Source organism: Phytophthora sojae, assembly GCF_000149755.1.
Source record: "Phytophthora sojae unplaced genomic scaffold PHYSOscaffold_16, whole genome shotgun sequence".
Classification (NCBI taxonomy): Eukaryota; Oomycota; class Peronosporomycetes; order Peronosporales; family Peronosporaceae; genus Phytophthora; species Phytophthora sojae.
This window is the reverse complement of record NW_009258130.1, coordinates 582,495-597,884: the sequence shown is the minus strand read 5'-3', so window position 1 is coordinate 597,884 and position 15,390 is coordinate 582,495. Positions and strand designations below refer to the sequence as shown.

General features: G+C 57.0%; 6 protein-coding genes across 6 annotated transcripts; 5 read left to right on the top strand and 1 right to left on the bottom strand.

Moving 5' to 3' along the window:
- Positions 1–337: 337 nt before the first annotated feature.
- On the bottom strand, positions 338–1,000 carry PHYSODRAFT_456153 (hypothetical protein; the record flags this gene model as incomplete). The annotated part of the gene is made up of 2 exons (XM_009540817.1): positions 338–751; positions 890–1,000. Coding segments are annotated over 2 exons (525 nt in total), but the record flags the coding sequence as incomplete, so codon positions are not given.
- Positions 1,001–2,170: 1,170 nt separating this feature from the next.
- PHYSODRAFT_261939 (hypothetical protein) lies at positions 2,171–3,689 on the top strand (the record flags this gene model as incomplete). Its single annotated transcript, XM_009540816.1, has 2 exons — positions 2,171–2,667; positions 2,795–3,689. 2 exons carry the CDS (start codon positions 2,171–2,173, stop codon positions 3,687–3,689), a joined length of 1,392 nt encoding a protein of 463 aa, XP_009539111.1.
- Positions 3,690–4,205: 516 nt separating this feature from the next.
- Positions 4,206–6,092, top strand: PHYSODRAFT_534043 (hypothetical protein; the record flags this gene model as incomplete). The annotated part of the gene is made up of 2 exons (XM_009540815.1): positions 4,206–5,300; positions 5,703–6,092. The coding sequence occupies 2 exons, from the start codon at positions 4,206–4,208 to the stop codon at positions 6,090–6,092; spliced, it is 1,485 nt and encodes a 494-aa protein (XP_009539110.1).
- A 217-nt stretch (positions 6,093–6,309) lies between these two features.
- Positions 6,310–9,570, top strand: PHYSODRAFT_533639 (hypothetical protein; the record flags this gene model as incomplete). The annotated part of the gene is made up of 1 exon (XM_009540814.1): positions 6,310–9,570. The coding sequence occupies one exon, from the start codon at positions 6,310–6,312 to the stop codon at positions 9,568–9,570; it is 3,261 nt and encodes a 1,086-aa protein (XP_009539109.1).
- Positions 9,571–13,321: 3,751 nt separating this feature from the next.
- On the top strand, positions 13,322–13,714 carry PHYSODRAFT_424295 (hypothetical protein; the record flags this gene model as incomplete). The annotated part of the gene is made up of 1 exon (XM_009540813.1): positions 13,322–13,714. A coding segment is annotated over one exon (393 nt), but the record flags the coding sequence as incomplete, so codon positions are not given.
- Positions 13,715–14,539: 825 nt separating this feature from the next.
- Positions 14,540–14,915, top strand: PHYSODRAFT_433366 (hypothetical protein; the record flags this gene model as incomplete). The annotated part of the gene is given in 2 exon segments (XM_009540812.1): positions 14,540–14,630; positions 14,647–14,915. Coding segments are annotated over 2 exon segments (360 nt in total), but the record flags the coding sequence as incomplete, so codon positions are not given.
- Positions 14,916–15,390: the final 475 nt, after the last annotated feature.

Below are 15,390 nucleotides of genomic sequence, written 5' to 3'. Positions count from 1 at the left end.
AGCTGCGGTTAACAGCAACATCAAGTGGCTGCAGCATGTTGGTGAGGTTGGGTGGGACCAGCACGACAAAAATGTTGCAGCGCTCCAGTCGCTTGGAGTCTGTCAGCTTGACGTGGCAGCCGTAGGAGTCGATCAGGTAAAGCACCGGCTCACGATAGAGCTGTGTTTCCTTGCGCGAACAGATGACAGCCTCGGCATGAGCGAGAAGCAGGTCATCATTCCACATCCCCGTCCGATTCACATCTACCAGGACGCCGGGAGGGCACTTCGGCTTGTTTTTCAGCTTCGAGAAAAGTAGATGAGGCTTCAAAAACTCCCCTTCCGCCGTGATCGCAAACGTTGCGGTGAACCGCTTGTGACCTGATCCGCCTTTGCGCAGCAGGACCTCACGCGAACCTCGCGTAGTTATCGCTGCCTTGGGCTCGGTCTCGAGGTACCGAGGTACCTGATCCATGTTAATGATGTTCTTGGGCTGGATGCCGTGCTTGGCAATCAGATGATGGACACTCTGAATGAACAGGCGGCAAACGTCCGGTGCGTCAGCAGGCAACGAGCGCGACGTGGTCTGGCGGCGCGATACCAGGTTTCGACGAGCCTTGAACCGAGCAAGCCATCCGGAGGACGCCTCAAACCCGACAACGTCTTCACCATGTAGCTGGCGGTGGATGTTGCGTGCTTGAAGGCGGATGTACGAGTCCTTCACCCGCAGGCCTTTTCGGTTTCGGCTAATGACCCACTCATACAGCCGTGCCTCAAGCTCGCTGTTGGCAGGTCTTCTGCCACCTCCGGTGAGCCGTCGTGCTGTGCGAGTCGCGACTTGTCGGTCGCGCGACGCAGCCCTCAGTTTCTCTCGATGCTGCCACCACCCTCGAATGGTGCTGGCAGCGACGCCGTGGCGTAGACCAACTGCGTGAAACCCGCTTCCCTCGACACCGGCTTCGTATTCAGCCAGAATGGACAGCTTTTCTGTGATGCTGTAGCTGCGACGCGAGCTTGGCATGGTGGGCTGAGTGCTTGAGCTGGTAGTAGTGTTGCTTCGGAGAGTGAGTTGAAAAGTGAGGGCGTTGGAGCAAGCAAGCGTTGCTGGCATCAGGAATGGTTGGTTTGTAGGTGAGCATTACTTTACATTAGGGTAAATGTATAGGCATTGGTCATGAGTTAATGCTACCAAACCCTTTCATCGAGGGCGTCCTTGTATTAGACTCTGCGTTTTAATTGGGGTTTACATGTTGGGGTTTTGGCACCAGATTTTTTATTACTACATCTAGGCGCTTTATGCGGGGTAAGACGGTAGGTTTCCTTGTCGGACACGATCATGTGCTTCTCACCGAGGCTCAAAACATGCCGCTCAATCGTCCTCTTTGGTGGGGCTTCCAGCGGCGGAGGCGGCGTCTGCATGCTTCCGCTCCCTTTGCTTTATGTGAGTATTTTGAGCCCCCACTTGCTTCAAACGGAGCAGGCGATCCCTCGCAATTGCTAAAAATATGGCGGTGTTACAATTTCCGGGCCCTTCAATTCTGGCCGGGACAATAATAATAACGAGCGTTCGTAAACAGATGTACGCCGTATGTCGTGCATACGGGTGTCGTGCATACGGGCAACCGTACATGTACTTGGACAGGGGTTTTGTCGGCATCTTCCGTGCTACCAGCTCACGCTGACAGTATCTCTTGTGTACTTAAGTAAAGTTTCTTCCGCCTCCAGTGCGTCGTAGAGGGTTCCAATCTTCGCATTGCACAACGTCTCACTTTAAGTACACTATGTCTGGTCATTGATTTGAATACATATTTTCACTTTCTGCATCCTACAATGTATAGTTATTATCAAAGGTATGGACGAAATCGTGCTCTAAAGCCAAGCCCTCGACTCTCCCATGATTAATCTATTATCAAAGGTTAGTCGGTGTACCCAGGACTATTCAATCCCTATCTCAAAAAAGCTATCCTCGATGGGCATTTCTGTTGGCCATCATACGGTACGGAGCACAACACATGAGATGTGGTGTCCCAAATGTCCAGGACAATGTTTGCTCGCGTGATGCTGCATCACTGTCAAACACATTCCTGCGCTTCCCTATTAATAGGCTCAGTTTCGTTTGTGCCGGGGATTCGTGAAGCTCTGCCGGAGTTATAGCTCACTCACTTCCACCCAGTGGTGACCGTAGACGGCCATGGACCAGCAGTGGCGGGCCAAGTTCCGCGAGCCACGATGGCTGCAGCTCCTGCTCGGTGGCTCCGCGTTGTTTTCGGTCATGATGGTATTCTCGTTGTGGACGAAGCTACCGTCGCACGAAGCTCTACGTCGGCCTCCCACAACGGCGCCAGTACAGCAGACCACAAGGCAGAACGTAGACCTCTTTACGCTCGACGAGAGACGTCGGAACGCGAGCGCCACCGCCAAGTCCAAGATGCTCCACATCGACGACTTGGCGCTCTCCGACTCGTACCAGCACTGGGCGCCTGTCATCGTGTCCGAATGCGTCCACGGAATGGACGAGCGAGCTGCGCCGTGCATCAAGGAAGCCAATAAGACGAACCTCGTCGAGGCGCAAGAGCTCATGTACCCCGCCTTTCGACTCAAACTGCCGGCTTTCACTGGTGAGGTCATGCAGAAGAAGTGGCTGTCGGGGGGTCTTCACGTTGAACGGATGCGGATATCGGACTTGCAGTGGGCCGAGTACCCGACCTTCCATGGTCTCCTCGAACGCGGTGTACCGAGGAGACCCGCCGCCGGACATTTGGTCGGACAAAGGCTGCATGGGCCACGACGTCTCCCACGCGTCCTTCTTGGAGAGGGCGAACGCCAGCGAGCTGGAGAATGCAACGCGAGTCGATACGGTGGTAGTCGCCACGAGTCCGGACTCGTGGTCCTTCCAGCACTTCATCGACCGAGTGGCAGTTGTCTGGAGCCAGGCGCAACTGGTGCTCCCTCACGCCGAGAAGAACGAGACGACAATTGTCACAGGCGAGGAGCCCCGCGACTCGATAGTGAACGAGATCTACAAAGTGATGGTTGGACAGCACCTCCATGAACCCAAGTTGGTGGCAGCCAAGCGCCTCGTGTTCTCCTGTCGAGCTCCGTTGATCCACCCGTTCACGACCCAGCGGATCACGGAGAATATCTTGCGAGAGCTGCCTCCGCCTCAGCATGTTTCCGAGGCTGATCGTGATGTTATTTTGTTCCTATCACGGTCGAGGGGTGGTAGGGCTGCCAATGGCGGACGCCAGATTCTAAACGAGCCTAAGCTCTTCGACGCTATTGCAGCGAGGCTGAACGCCACCGGCCGACCGGAACAGCTCATGTACTTCAAGCACGACGAGTTCAATGGCCTTGAGGAGGTCGCGACCTTCATGCGCGACCGGGTGAAGATGATGATCGGACGGCACGGAGCGGCATTTTACAATGCCCGCTTTGCTCAGCCCCGGACTGCGTTGATCGAGATCGTCCCGGACCCCGAGCAGTTCTTCGTCCCGTGCTTCTGGGAGCAAGCGAGACTGCTGGGGCAAGATTACTCGGCGCATGTGGGGAATACGCAGAACGAGCAGAATGATATGATAGTCGACGAGGTACAGGACGTGGTCGACCTGGTTCTCAAGAGGTTGGAGTACCTGGACGATTCGTATCGCATGGAAGATTCACTCGGTCATACTTACGCATGGGGCGTGGATACTACTGCAGCAAGGTTATAGTTGTTATCCTTACCTATCCAAAACGTTAAACGACAATATATGCAAAGCTAGCTAGTATAGAAACTTCGGGCTTGAGTCTTCGATTAATATCATTCACGTCGATACATGAAATAAATAAATAAAACATTTCCATTACTAGCTGGCCAAGTAGTATGCCACTCAAGGACGACCTCGAGTGAGGGAAATTGTTGACTTTTCGCCCTTCTCAAATTGGTTTTAGCAAGCAAAGTCCCGGAATTCGAGGGGATCTGCTCGACGCTCCTGACTCCATGCCCAGCCCCACGTATTGCGCAGTGCCCGCTCTAGTTAAAGGGTAATACGTGGAGAGTTGAAGGGTAATGGAGGGCGCATCTCCCTCATTTCATTGGTCGTCAGCAGTTGAAGCGCATGTTGAAGTGGTCCCTTCATGTGTACCGTGACAAGTCGCTTAGTTGCGGTTGAAGTCGCAACTGAATGATCAGGGCACGAGCGGTCATTCTTCCTTCTTCGCCGAGAACAAGAGAGCTCCACGCAGGAATGCTTTGCCCGCTGCTGAGCGTGCACCTGGTGCTGGAGAGCCGCGACGATGCTGCTGCGCTGCAGGACCTTGCTCCGACCATCGCCGACTTCCTGGGGCCCGACCGCAATCTTTCGCTGCACGGCGCGTGCAACACCGGATCCCTCAAGCTGCTGGGCTGGATCTGGCGCGTCAGCTCCGACCGCTGCAATGGACGAGCTGCAGGCTGGTCGCTGACCAATCACCTGCAGTCGAACGTCCACTACTACCAGTGGCAGTGTTCCGAGTCATTGGAGGTCGCGGCCGGAAGAGGAGATCTCGAGGCTGTCAAGTGGTTATTGGAGCACTTCAGTGGCTGTGAAGTGGCTGTGGAAGTGGTGGAAGCGGCTGCGAGGAATGGACACGTGAGTGTGCTTCAGTACCTACTGCATTATGGTCGGGTAGTGCATTGGGGTGGACGCAGCTTGGTTGATGCGGTGGAGAACGGACACTCGAAGGTTGTCCAGTGGCTGTGTCAGCACGCGCCGCATAGGTATGACGAACTGGAGGTTACGACTGCGATCAAGACTGCTCTGAGGGTTGGTGACATGAAGCTGGCGGAGTTTCTGCTGCCGCGGGGCAAGTGCATCCTGGACTACGCCGAGTTTTGCGCGCATCCGGACGTGATCGAGTGGAAATTGGACTGCGGATATTACCGACGCGATCCATTCAGCGCTGGAGTTGCTATCAAGTACCTGGTTCGGTCTGGACGCTTGGACCTGATGCAGCGCATTGCGGCGCAGCATGACCAATCTCCAGAAAGCACGGACTGGTCCGCGGATTGGCGCTGTGCCATGGTGCACGCGTGTGTGAATGGAGACCGCGCTATCCTGCAGTGGCTGATGGAGCACCCGGCTGGACGTTGGACTTGCAATGGCGACGATCGCCTCTTCTCCGAGCTCGTCTTCAGCGCGGCGTACAAAGGGAACGTCGAGGCGATGCAGTACTTGTTCGAACAAGGGGCAGTCGACAAGGTCAGAGATGCGCTGCTGCATGCGATTCGAGAGAACCACTTGGACCTTGTGAAGTGGCTCATTCAGCACTTCCCAGAGTCCGAGCGTGTTCCAGATTATTGTGTGATGGACGAAGCTGCGAGGTATGGACGCTTGGAGATGTTGCAGTATTTCCAAGAGCTGGATACGTCGGCTATCCCGGGGTATTTTCCCTCACTGGCGTCTCCAACGCAGAGAGCAGCAAGGAATTCACGTGGAGAGAAGCACATGACGCAAATGTTCGTGCCTGCTTCGGATGACTATCTGAAAGTGCACTCCACTATGTGTCGATATCGTACGGAATGGCATCCAACTGAGGCGATGGACGACGCAGCAGCGAACGGGCATTTGGATGTGGTGAAATGGCTGCACATTCACCGATCCGAGGGCTGCACGACTGCCGCGATGGACTGCGCTGCTGCAAATGACCACCTTGACGTGGTGCAATGGCTACACAGTAATCGACCTGAAGGATGCACGACGAAGGCAATGGACGGCGCAGCTGAGAACGGCCACCTCGACGTGATCAAGTGGCTCCACTCGAACCGGTCCGAAGGCTGCACGGCGAAGGCCGTCGAGGGAGCGCTGAGCAATGGCCACTTGCGTGTGGCGGCCTGGCTTCAGTCCCACCTGCCAGCACCAGCATTCAAACCCGCGAACGTGGAGCTGTGGAGACGTCCGCCTAATCTGTTCGAGCTCCTGCTGTTCCAGAGCGTCCACTTCAGTAGCTGCAGTCCCCGACTCCTTGAGTACGCGCGCGAGATGCTGCTGGACGGCAGCGCCAAGTCCAACCACAAGCACGTCGTCCAGTGGCTGCAGGAGAAGTTCCCCGCAGCGCCCGGGGCTCGAGAGGAGGACGAGTGGTGGGGTATGTAGCCATCTCGGAGTCTGAGGCTGGCATTCGTCTACCTCACGTACGTCATCCAGCGCGACTACCGAAATTTAGACCTGCTCTACAACTGAAATCTAGCTAAACAGCACTAATTATAACTTGAAGTATGTATGAATCAATAGACGCTCTTTAACCGCATTGGTGCTGTACTCTCCGACGTCCTCGGCCTTCATTATTTTCATTATTGGACTCCTTGTGTTGATGTCTCCGTCGCCTTCCGCTGCGGCACCTGAAGCCCCCAGAGCGTCTACAGACACGCCTCCACCTTCATCTCTTCTTCCCGATGGTGCAACTCCGCCTCCCTCTCCCCCTTTATCCGCTGCGTCAGAGGCTTCCGACGCCAGCGACTTCGCGCCGTCCTCTTCTTCCTCGTCAGACGAAGACTCGGACTATTCGCCAGGCTCCAGCAGCAAGAAGAAGACCAAAACGAGCCCAAAGAAGAGAAAGATCAAGAGAAAGCGGTTAGTGAAAGGAGACGAGCGGAAGAAGAAGCGGAAAACAGCCAAAGAAGAAGAAAATGATGAAGAAGAGGACGAAGAAGAGCTAAATACTGGACGAGAGGCCTCTAAATCTCCTAAGAAGAGGACGCAGAGCGAGCGCAAAGCTGCGGCGGCCACGTGGGCAGACGACGGCAGCTTGGACCTGTACAGACGCCGGCTGCATGAGCTGCGGCGGCAGCTGCAGGACGCAGTGGACGAAGGCAAGAAGACGTTCTACAACAATCCCAGGCCTGTTGACTACGTTGAAGAGGAAGAACAAGAGGGAGAGAATGATGGTGATCAAGGAGGAGAAGAGGGTGAAGAAGAGAAGCCGAAGGTGGAGACGGGACCCAAGTTCTACTCGCCGTGGGACGTCACGGAGACGGCGTCGGGGCTTTTGGTGCCGAGTTACGTGCTGACGCAGCTGCTGCCGCACCAGCGAGAGTGTCTCGAGTGGCTGCACAAGCTTCATGAGCGAGGAGTAGGTGGGATCTTGGGTGACGACATGGGCCTGGGCAAGACGGTGCAGCTGGCTTCGTTCCTGGGCTCGCTGCACCGCGCGAGACGCCTTCGGACGGTGTTGTTGCTGTGTCCGGCCTCCGTGTTGCTGCAGTGGGTGCGAGAGCTGCACAAGTGGGTGCCCTGGATGAGAGTGGTGCTGCTTCATGCATCGGGAACTGGTGTAAGCACGTCGTTCTCGAGCGATTCGTACGAGCAGCTTATCGACGAGGTGTTTCGCTTTGAAGATGAGATGTCGGGGGACGAAGCGGATGGTGGCGATGAGTTCAGTGGCATGGGAGGGCACGCGCCTACAGGAGGAGGTGTGGTGATCAGTACGTACGAGAACGTTCGCCAGTACCAGAGTCTGTTTCTAACGCGTGAATGGGACTATGTCGTGCTGGACGAGGGCCACCGTATCCGCAACCCGGATGCTGAGACGACGTTGGCATGCAAGCAACTGCGCACAGTGCATCGCATTATCCTGTCGGGCACGCCGATTCAGAATCGACTGCGTGAGCTGTGGTCTCTGTTTGACTTCGTGTATCCTGGACGCCTGGGCACGCTGCCAACGTTTGATGACGAGTTTGTGTTACCTATTCGAGCTGGTGGGTACGCGACGGCTACGAAGATGCAGGTTTTGATGGCGTACAAGTGTGCTTTGGCGCTGAAGGACCTCATCCAGCCGTTCCTGCTCCGCCGTACCAAGCAAGAAGTGCTGACGAACGGTGCTAGCGGTAAGATGGGTGCGCTGTTGCCTGGCAAACAGGAACAAATACTGTTCTGCCGACTCACCAAGCGTCAGCGCGCCTTGTACAAGCGCTTCCTGGCCTCACCCGAAGTTGCGTCCGTGTTGCGTCGCGACATTCGCCCCTTCCGCGCCATCTCAGTGCTGCGCCACATTTGCAACCACCCGGACTTGCTTGCCTCGTTTGGCGATGGGAGACTGGCCGACAAGCGCCGGCAGAAGTATGATGACGACGAGGATAATGAAGAGGAGCAGGAAGGGCTTACTGATCTTGCCGGAATGCTGGATGAAGTCGACGATGAAGGTGAGAGTGATGAACCCTTCGGTGCTGCATCAGCGAGCGGGAAGATGATCGTGCTGCAGAAGATCTTGGGACTGTGGAAGGAGCAAGGCCACCGCGTTTTGATTTTCACGCAAACGCGCAGTATGCTGGACATTCTGGAGAGTTTCATGTCGAGGCAGGGACACGCGTGCTGCCGTCTTGATGGAACAACTGGCGTGGCTGAGCGACAGCAGCGACTGGATGCGTTCAATGCACCGGATAGCGAGCTGTTTGCGTTCTTGCTGACGACTCGAGCTGGCGGTATCGGTGTGAATTTGGTTGGAGCCGATCGTGTCGTGGTGTTTGATCCGGACTGGAACCCGTCCACTGATGTGCAAGCCCGAGAGCGAGCATGGCGCATCGGTCAACAGAAACAAGTGACAGTGTACCGACTCGTGACTGCTGGAACTATCGAGGAGAAGATCTACCACCGGCAGATTTTCAAGCAGTACCTGACCAGCAAGGTGCTTCATGACGCGAAGCGCAAGCGCTGCTTCAACAAGCACACGCTGCGAGATCTGTTCGTGCTGGCTGACGAGAAGGAAGAGGAGGACGGCGTTGCGGAGACTAACGAGCTATTCATTGCTGGAAACGTGGAGAGACCGGCGGAGCTGGAAGACGGTGAGGAAGAGGACAACGAAAGCGGCGGGACCCCCGAGTCGGAGGACAGCAAGAGCCGCATGGAGGCAGGCGACAACGACGCCGTGCTGAAGCAGCTCTTCGACGGCGGCGACGTCCGTGGCGTGTTCGACCACTCGGCTGTCGAGTCGGAGGGTGTGCAGAACCAAGAGGCGGATCTGGTCGAGATTGAAGCTACGAAGATCGCTCAGGGTGCTCTCAGTGCGTTGAGAGCATCTGGGGCCCTCATCCGACAGCAGCGCGAGACCATCTACACGCCAACGTGGACGGGTCGATCAGGGGCTGCGGGTGATCCCACCCAGCGACGTCAGCAGCCTGCAGCTCGAGGTCGCGGCCGGGGTAGCAGCGTCCGAGGTCGAGCAGGAAGGGGTCGTGGTCGAGGTGGACAAGGCGGTGGAGTGTCCTCGCGCGACATGCTGGCCAGGATCCAGCAGAGACGCGACGGCGTTGCAACTCAGGCTGCTCAACCTCCTGCGCGTCCTCGTGTTGCGGCCTCAGCTTCGTCCTCTGCTCCACTGAATGCTAGCGACATGACCAAGCGGCTGCACGCGTTCCTCGTCGCGAATCCCGCGGGCGTGACGACCGAGCGGCTGCTCGAGAGCTTCGGCAACGTCGTCGCCCCCAAGGACAAGCTCGTGTTCCGGCATGTGCTGCGTGACATGGCCGTGTGTCGAGGACGTCGGTGGACGCTGAAGCCGTCTTACTCGGTGTCCGACGCACCTGCCGGCGCAGCTCCGCAGCCGCCAATACAACGTCGACGAGGTGCGCTCTGGTGACGGAGGGAAATAATTTCGTAATAACACATGTCAATATGCTAAACAATGAACGTCCACAAGGACACCTTCAAAAACGGTACACTGTACCTCTTCTCAATTTCTAACCTATAGAAACGGCATATAGAAATCCACCACTTCGACGACGTCAATGGCTCGCTCGAGGGACGCCTCGCGGCGCAGTCGCTCTCGCTCGCGGGGGCGCCGGCGCTCGCCCGTCGTCTCACGCAGACGCAGCCGCAGTCGCAGTCGGTCCCAGCCGCGCCGTCGCCGCAGCCGCAGCGCCAGTAGAGCCTCCAGGAGCTCGCACCAACGGTCGGAGTCCAGTCGCAGCTCGTCTCATCTATTCGCGCCCCGTTCTCGCGGCCCCGAGCGCGATTCCAGCCGCCCTCGCGCGTCGCTGCTCGGTCTGGACAAACTGGCGGCGGAGAAGCGTCAGGAGTGCGAAAGTCGCGGCTCGGGGGCCCTCAAAACGACCGAAAACAGACCAGAACGAGACGTTAAGAGTAAATCGCTGTTGCCGCGCTCCGAGAGGACCTCAGGGCTCAACTCCAGTGAATGGGACGAGCCCGAACGTCTGCAGAGCGTGTCGAACCGTTCCGAGGCTCAGGAGGCGTCGGATACGCCCAGAACCAGCGACGGAGACCGACACAGCAGATCCAGCGCTACAAGGGGAGAACGCGAGGGTAGAACGAGTAGAAGCAGCAGTAGAAGCACGTGGAGAGGGGAACCGGACGACGCGTCGCCCGTTGCAAGCAGCTACAGACGCAGAGAGAGGCTGGAGGCCCCCAAGAAGCAGTACGACGATGAAGTCGAGGAGGATTTCGACCGCGAGTTCTACCTGAACGACGACGCTGGGGGCATCGAGGCCCACGAGGGCCACGTGTTCCTGGGCAGCGAGGAGAAGTTCAAGGCGCTGGAGGAGCAGCTGGAGCAGACGAGGGCCAGAGGAGACAACAAGCTCAAGGGCATGTCCGCCAGGGCCTCGGCGCTGTCGGCGGACCAGGAGGCGTGGGAGAAGAACCGCCTGCTCACGAGCGGCGTCGTGGCGTCCGGCAAGGTGGACACGGACTTCGACGACGAGCTGGACTCGCGGGTGCAGATCATGGTGCACAGCACCAAGCCCCCGTTCCTGGATGGGCGCGTGGCCTTCACGACTCAGGTGGAGATGGTGGCGACCGTGAAGGACCCGACGGCGGACATGGCTGTGTGTGCCAGGAAAGGCAGCGAGCTGCTGCGTGAGGTGCGAGAGCAGCGAGAGCGCAACAAGATGAGGAAGCGGTTCTGGGAGATCGGCGGGTCACGGATGGGGGACGCCATTGGTGTCAAGAAGGACGCCGGGTCGGACGAAGAGGAGGAGGAGAAACAGGAAGACGAGGACACAGACAACTACAAGCAGGACTCACAGTTCTCGACGCATCTCAAGAAGCAGAAGGCGGTGAGTGTGTTCGCCAAGACGCGGACGCTGCGTCAACAACGAGAGTTCCTCCCGATCTTCCAGTGTCGCGAGGAGCTGCTGCAGGTGATCCGAGAGAACCAGATCGTGGTGATCGTCGGTGAGACGGGATCGGGTAAAACGACGCAGCTGACGCAGTATCTCCACGAGGAAGGATACTCTGGCTTCGGCATGATCGGCTGTACGCAGCCGCGTCGTGTGGCCGCCATGTCCGTGGCTCAACGTGTTAGCGAGGAGATGGAGGTGACGCTGGGCGAGGAAGTGGGGTACGCCATTCGATTCGAGGATCTCACGTCCGACAAGACCATCATCAAGTATATGACGGAGGGTGTGCTGCTGCGCGAGTCCCTGCGTGAAGCCGACCTGGATTCGTACTCGTGCGTCATCATGGACGAAGCCCACGAGCGCGCTCTCAACACGGACGTGCTCTTCGGTATCCTGCGCAAGGTCGTGCAGCGTCGCAGCGACTTCAAGCTGGTCGTGACGTCGGCTACGCTAGACGCGGACAAGTTCGCCAACTTCTTCGGCGGCGTGCCCATGTTTACGATCCCAGGCCGAACGTTCCACGTCGACACGCGCTACGCCAAGTCGCCCAGCGAAGACTACGTCGACTCGGCGGTGAAGCAAGTCATGCAGATCCACTTATCGCACCCTCCAGGCGACATCCTGGTGTTCATGACGGGTCAAGAGGACATTGAAGCTACGTGTTACGTGCTGGCGGACAGAATGGGTAAGCTGGACGGCGCCCCGCCTCTCATGGTGCTCCCCATGTACTCCCAGCTACCGGCCGATCTACAGGCAAAGATCTTCGACGCCTCGGACATTCGGAAGTGCATCGTGTCGACGAATATTGCCGAGACATCGCTCACTGTGGACGGTATCAAGTACGTGATCGACACGGGCTACTGCAAGGTGAAGGTGTACAACCCCAAGATCGGCATGGACGCGTTGCAGGTCAGTCCTATCAGCCAGCAGAACGCCAACCAGCGAGCGGGTCGTGCCGGTCGTACCGGCCCAGGTGTCGCCTATCGGTTGTACACGCAGCGGCAGTTCGTCAACGAGATGCTTGAAGCGCAGATCCCTGAGATCCAGCGGACGAACTTGGGGTACGTGGTGCTGCTGCTGAAGTCCCTCGGGGTCTCCAACTTGCTGGAGTTCGACTTCATGGACCCGCCGCCGCAAGACAACATCATCAACTCCATGTACCAGCTCTGGGTGTTGGGAGCACTGGACAACACGGGCGAACTCACGGAGATCGGCAAGAAAATGGTCGTGTTCCCGCTGGACCCGCCGCTGGCCAAGATGCTGCTCTTCAGCGAGCAGCTCGGCTGTTCCACCGAGGTGGTGGTGGTGGTGAGTATGTTGTCTGTACCCAGTGTGTTCTTCCGTCCGAAGGACCGCGAGGAGGAGAGTGATGCCGCCCGTGAGAAGTTCTTCGTGCCTGAGAGCGACCACCTCACGCTGCTGAATGTGTATCAGCAGTGGGAAGCCAACCGCCACTCGGCTCAGTGGTGCTCGGACCACTTCATCCATGCCAAGGGCATGCGCAAGGCCCGCGAGGTGCGGGAGCAGCTGGCGGACATCATGAAGCAGCAGCACGTGCGTCTTCGCTCGTGTGGCGGACGCTGGGACGTCGTGCGCAAGGCCATTTGCTCCGCCTACTTCTACAACTCAGCGCAGATCAAGGGCATCGGTGAGTACGTGAACATGCTGACAGGAATGCCGTGCAACCTGCACCCGAGCGCCGCGTTGTTCGGACTTGGCTACACGCCGGACTTCGTCGTGTACCACGAGCTCATCTACACGAGCAAGGAATACATGCAGTGCGCCACCGCCGTCGAGGGCGAGTGGCTCGCTGAGCTCGGCCCCATGTTCTTCAGCGTGAAGGAGTCGTTCCAGTCGCGGCTGCTCAAGCGCATGAAGGAGAAGGAGGAGGCCGTCGAGATGGAGCACGAGATGGAGGCGTCGCTGCACGCCAAGGAGGACAAGGCCAAGGACAACGTGGAGAAGCGACTCGCGGCCAGTCGCCACCACAAGAAGCAGCGCATGACTGTGGCGGGCCCCGGGCGATCCGACCCTCCTGCGAGCTCGAGCTCTTCCAAGACAGCACGGCGCCCTCCTCGCCCTCGTCGCTTCGGGTTTTAGAGACTGCTGGACAACGGGTAGGATTGATCTCAATGTGAAGTTGAAGTTCTTATGTTGCTGATACTGATCTCATGTTGCAGCAATAGTTTCTATGTCACATCTTTTGGGGACGCAGACTTGCAATTATACAGGAGCATGGTTTCCTCCTTTGTACTCACCGCGGTGGACGTCGTGCTGCGCCACCAGTCAGCTGTTGCAGGTGTGCAGGAACTCCAGCCCATGATCACGAGCTTCCTGGGGCCGCCACCGAGTTTGTCGCTTCGGGAGTCGGCCAAATACTCGAGCGTGAGACTCTGCGACTGGATCTGGGAGTCGAGCTGCACTTCAGCCGCCGAGCGGACGTCAAGCTGGAGTCTCACCAACTATCTGCGGTCCGACGTTCACTACTACGAGTGGCAGTTCGAGCGGGTATTGGAAAATGCGGTTGCTAACGGGGACACGCCTCTTGTCGAGTGGCTGCTGACCCATTTTTCGGGTTGCATGGTACCGGAAGAGGCAGTCATCAACGCAGCCATTCACGGGAACGTGAGGATATTGCAGATGATGTTTGATCATGAGCAGCATGAGGGGAACACCGAGTGGGACTGGTTATCTATGGTCATCGAGTCCGACCACTCCGAAGTTATGCGCTGGATGTGCGAGCACGGGGGGGACGATCCAGACCGACTATACATTCTCATCAATGGATTATTGGATATAGGCGACATCGAACTCGGATTCAGTGCTACCTGAAGACATACGCATCTCGGGCTTCGCTGATGCGAGATACATTCATCCTCACGTGACTGAATTGCTACTAGACCGTGGCTTCCTGCAGCATTTTATTATCCGCATCATGCCTCGTTTGGCTAAGCATGGGCGTCTGGACCTCATGAAGCGAGCTGTAGACCCCCTGCTGCGGCTACCCACTAACTGGAGTGGGTGACCGATTGGCAAGAATCACTCAAGTCGGCATGCCTGCGTGGGGATGTCCACATGGACTCGTGGCTCCTTGAATCGTCGGCTGGACGTGAAGTGTGTCGTAACTTCAACATTTCCTCGCTTCTGTTCTCGACGGCCGCTGAAGAAGGTCACGCTGAGGTGATGGAGTATTTGAGGAAGCAAGATGAGTTTATTGTGCTTTGTGAAGGAAAAGACTTGGTGGAGACGGCGATCTGCCATGGACAGGTGAAGGCCCTGGAGTGGCTATTCAAACACGTTTCGTATGACGCGCGACCTGACGCATCTACGCATATCGAGGTGGCGGCGGAGATGGGGTACGTCGACGTACTCGAATTCCTCTATCAACCGGATTGTTCAGACTCTTTCGTCCCAGCCAACCTGAAGCGTCGACGGCTGGATACGTGGCGAATGTTCGGCCGTGCATTCGACTTGGCAGCAAGCAATGGCCATTTGGACGTCCTCAAGTGGCTGCAGTCCAAGTGCTACGAAGGATGCACGGCACAAGCGATGCACGGCACAGGTGATGGACGGCGCAGCGTCGAATGGGCACCTGGAGGCAGTGTTTTGGTTGCACTACAATCGAACTGAAGGCTGTACGAGAGACGCGTTCGACGGCGCGGCTGGGCACGGACACTTGGATGTGGTCAAGTGGTTGTACGAAAATCGACTGGAGGGCGGCACGGTTATAGCGATCGAGAAGGCTGTGAGAAATGGCCACCTGCAAGTAATAACATGGCTTCTATCGACATATCCAGAGTGTTGCCCAGCGAAGCTGGAGTTTGCTTTGATTGACGGTGGCAAGTTTGACATGTTGCTCTACTTGGAGGCGAAGTACCGCCATCTCTTCACCCGGGAGATTATTGAGGACGTATATCTTGTAATCTGAGTGGATCGATGGACACATCTGCGAGTGGCTTCAAGAATGCTTTCCGCATGAGCTCTGAGTGACTCAACACTCACTTGCCGGAACAGTGTATTGTACTACGTATTTCCGAGTTGCTATCGGGACATTTGCATAAATGTGGGATAATAAGAAGTAAACTGCTTGTATCATTAAGCTATAGTGCACATGGATGGCGAAGTGAATTGCAAACTTCTCGCAGTGTTCATGTAGCCATGATTAGTCTTGATGGATACATGTGGTGTCGTGAACACCAAGTACGTCAGCGAGGAACTGAGGAGATCAAGTGCAACATCGACGTTTGTCAAGTTGGCAACTTGGGCAGACCCATTTGCGTGCACCAAAGTGCATGTAAAACACCAGCTGCACCACCGGAATT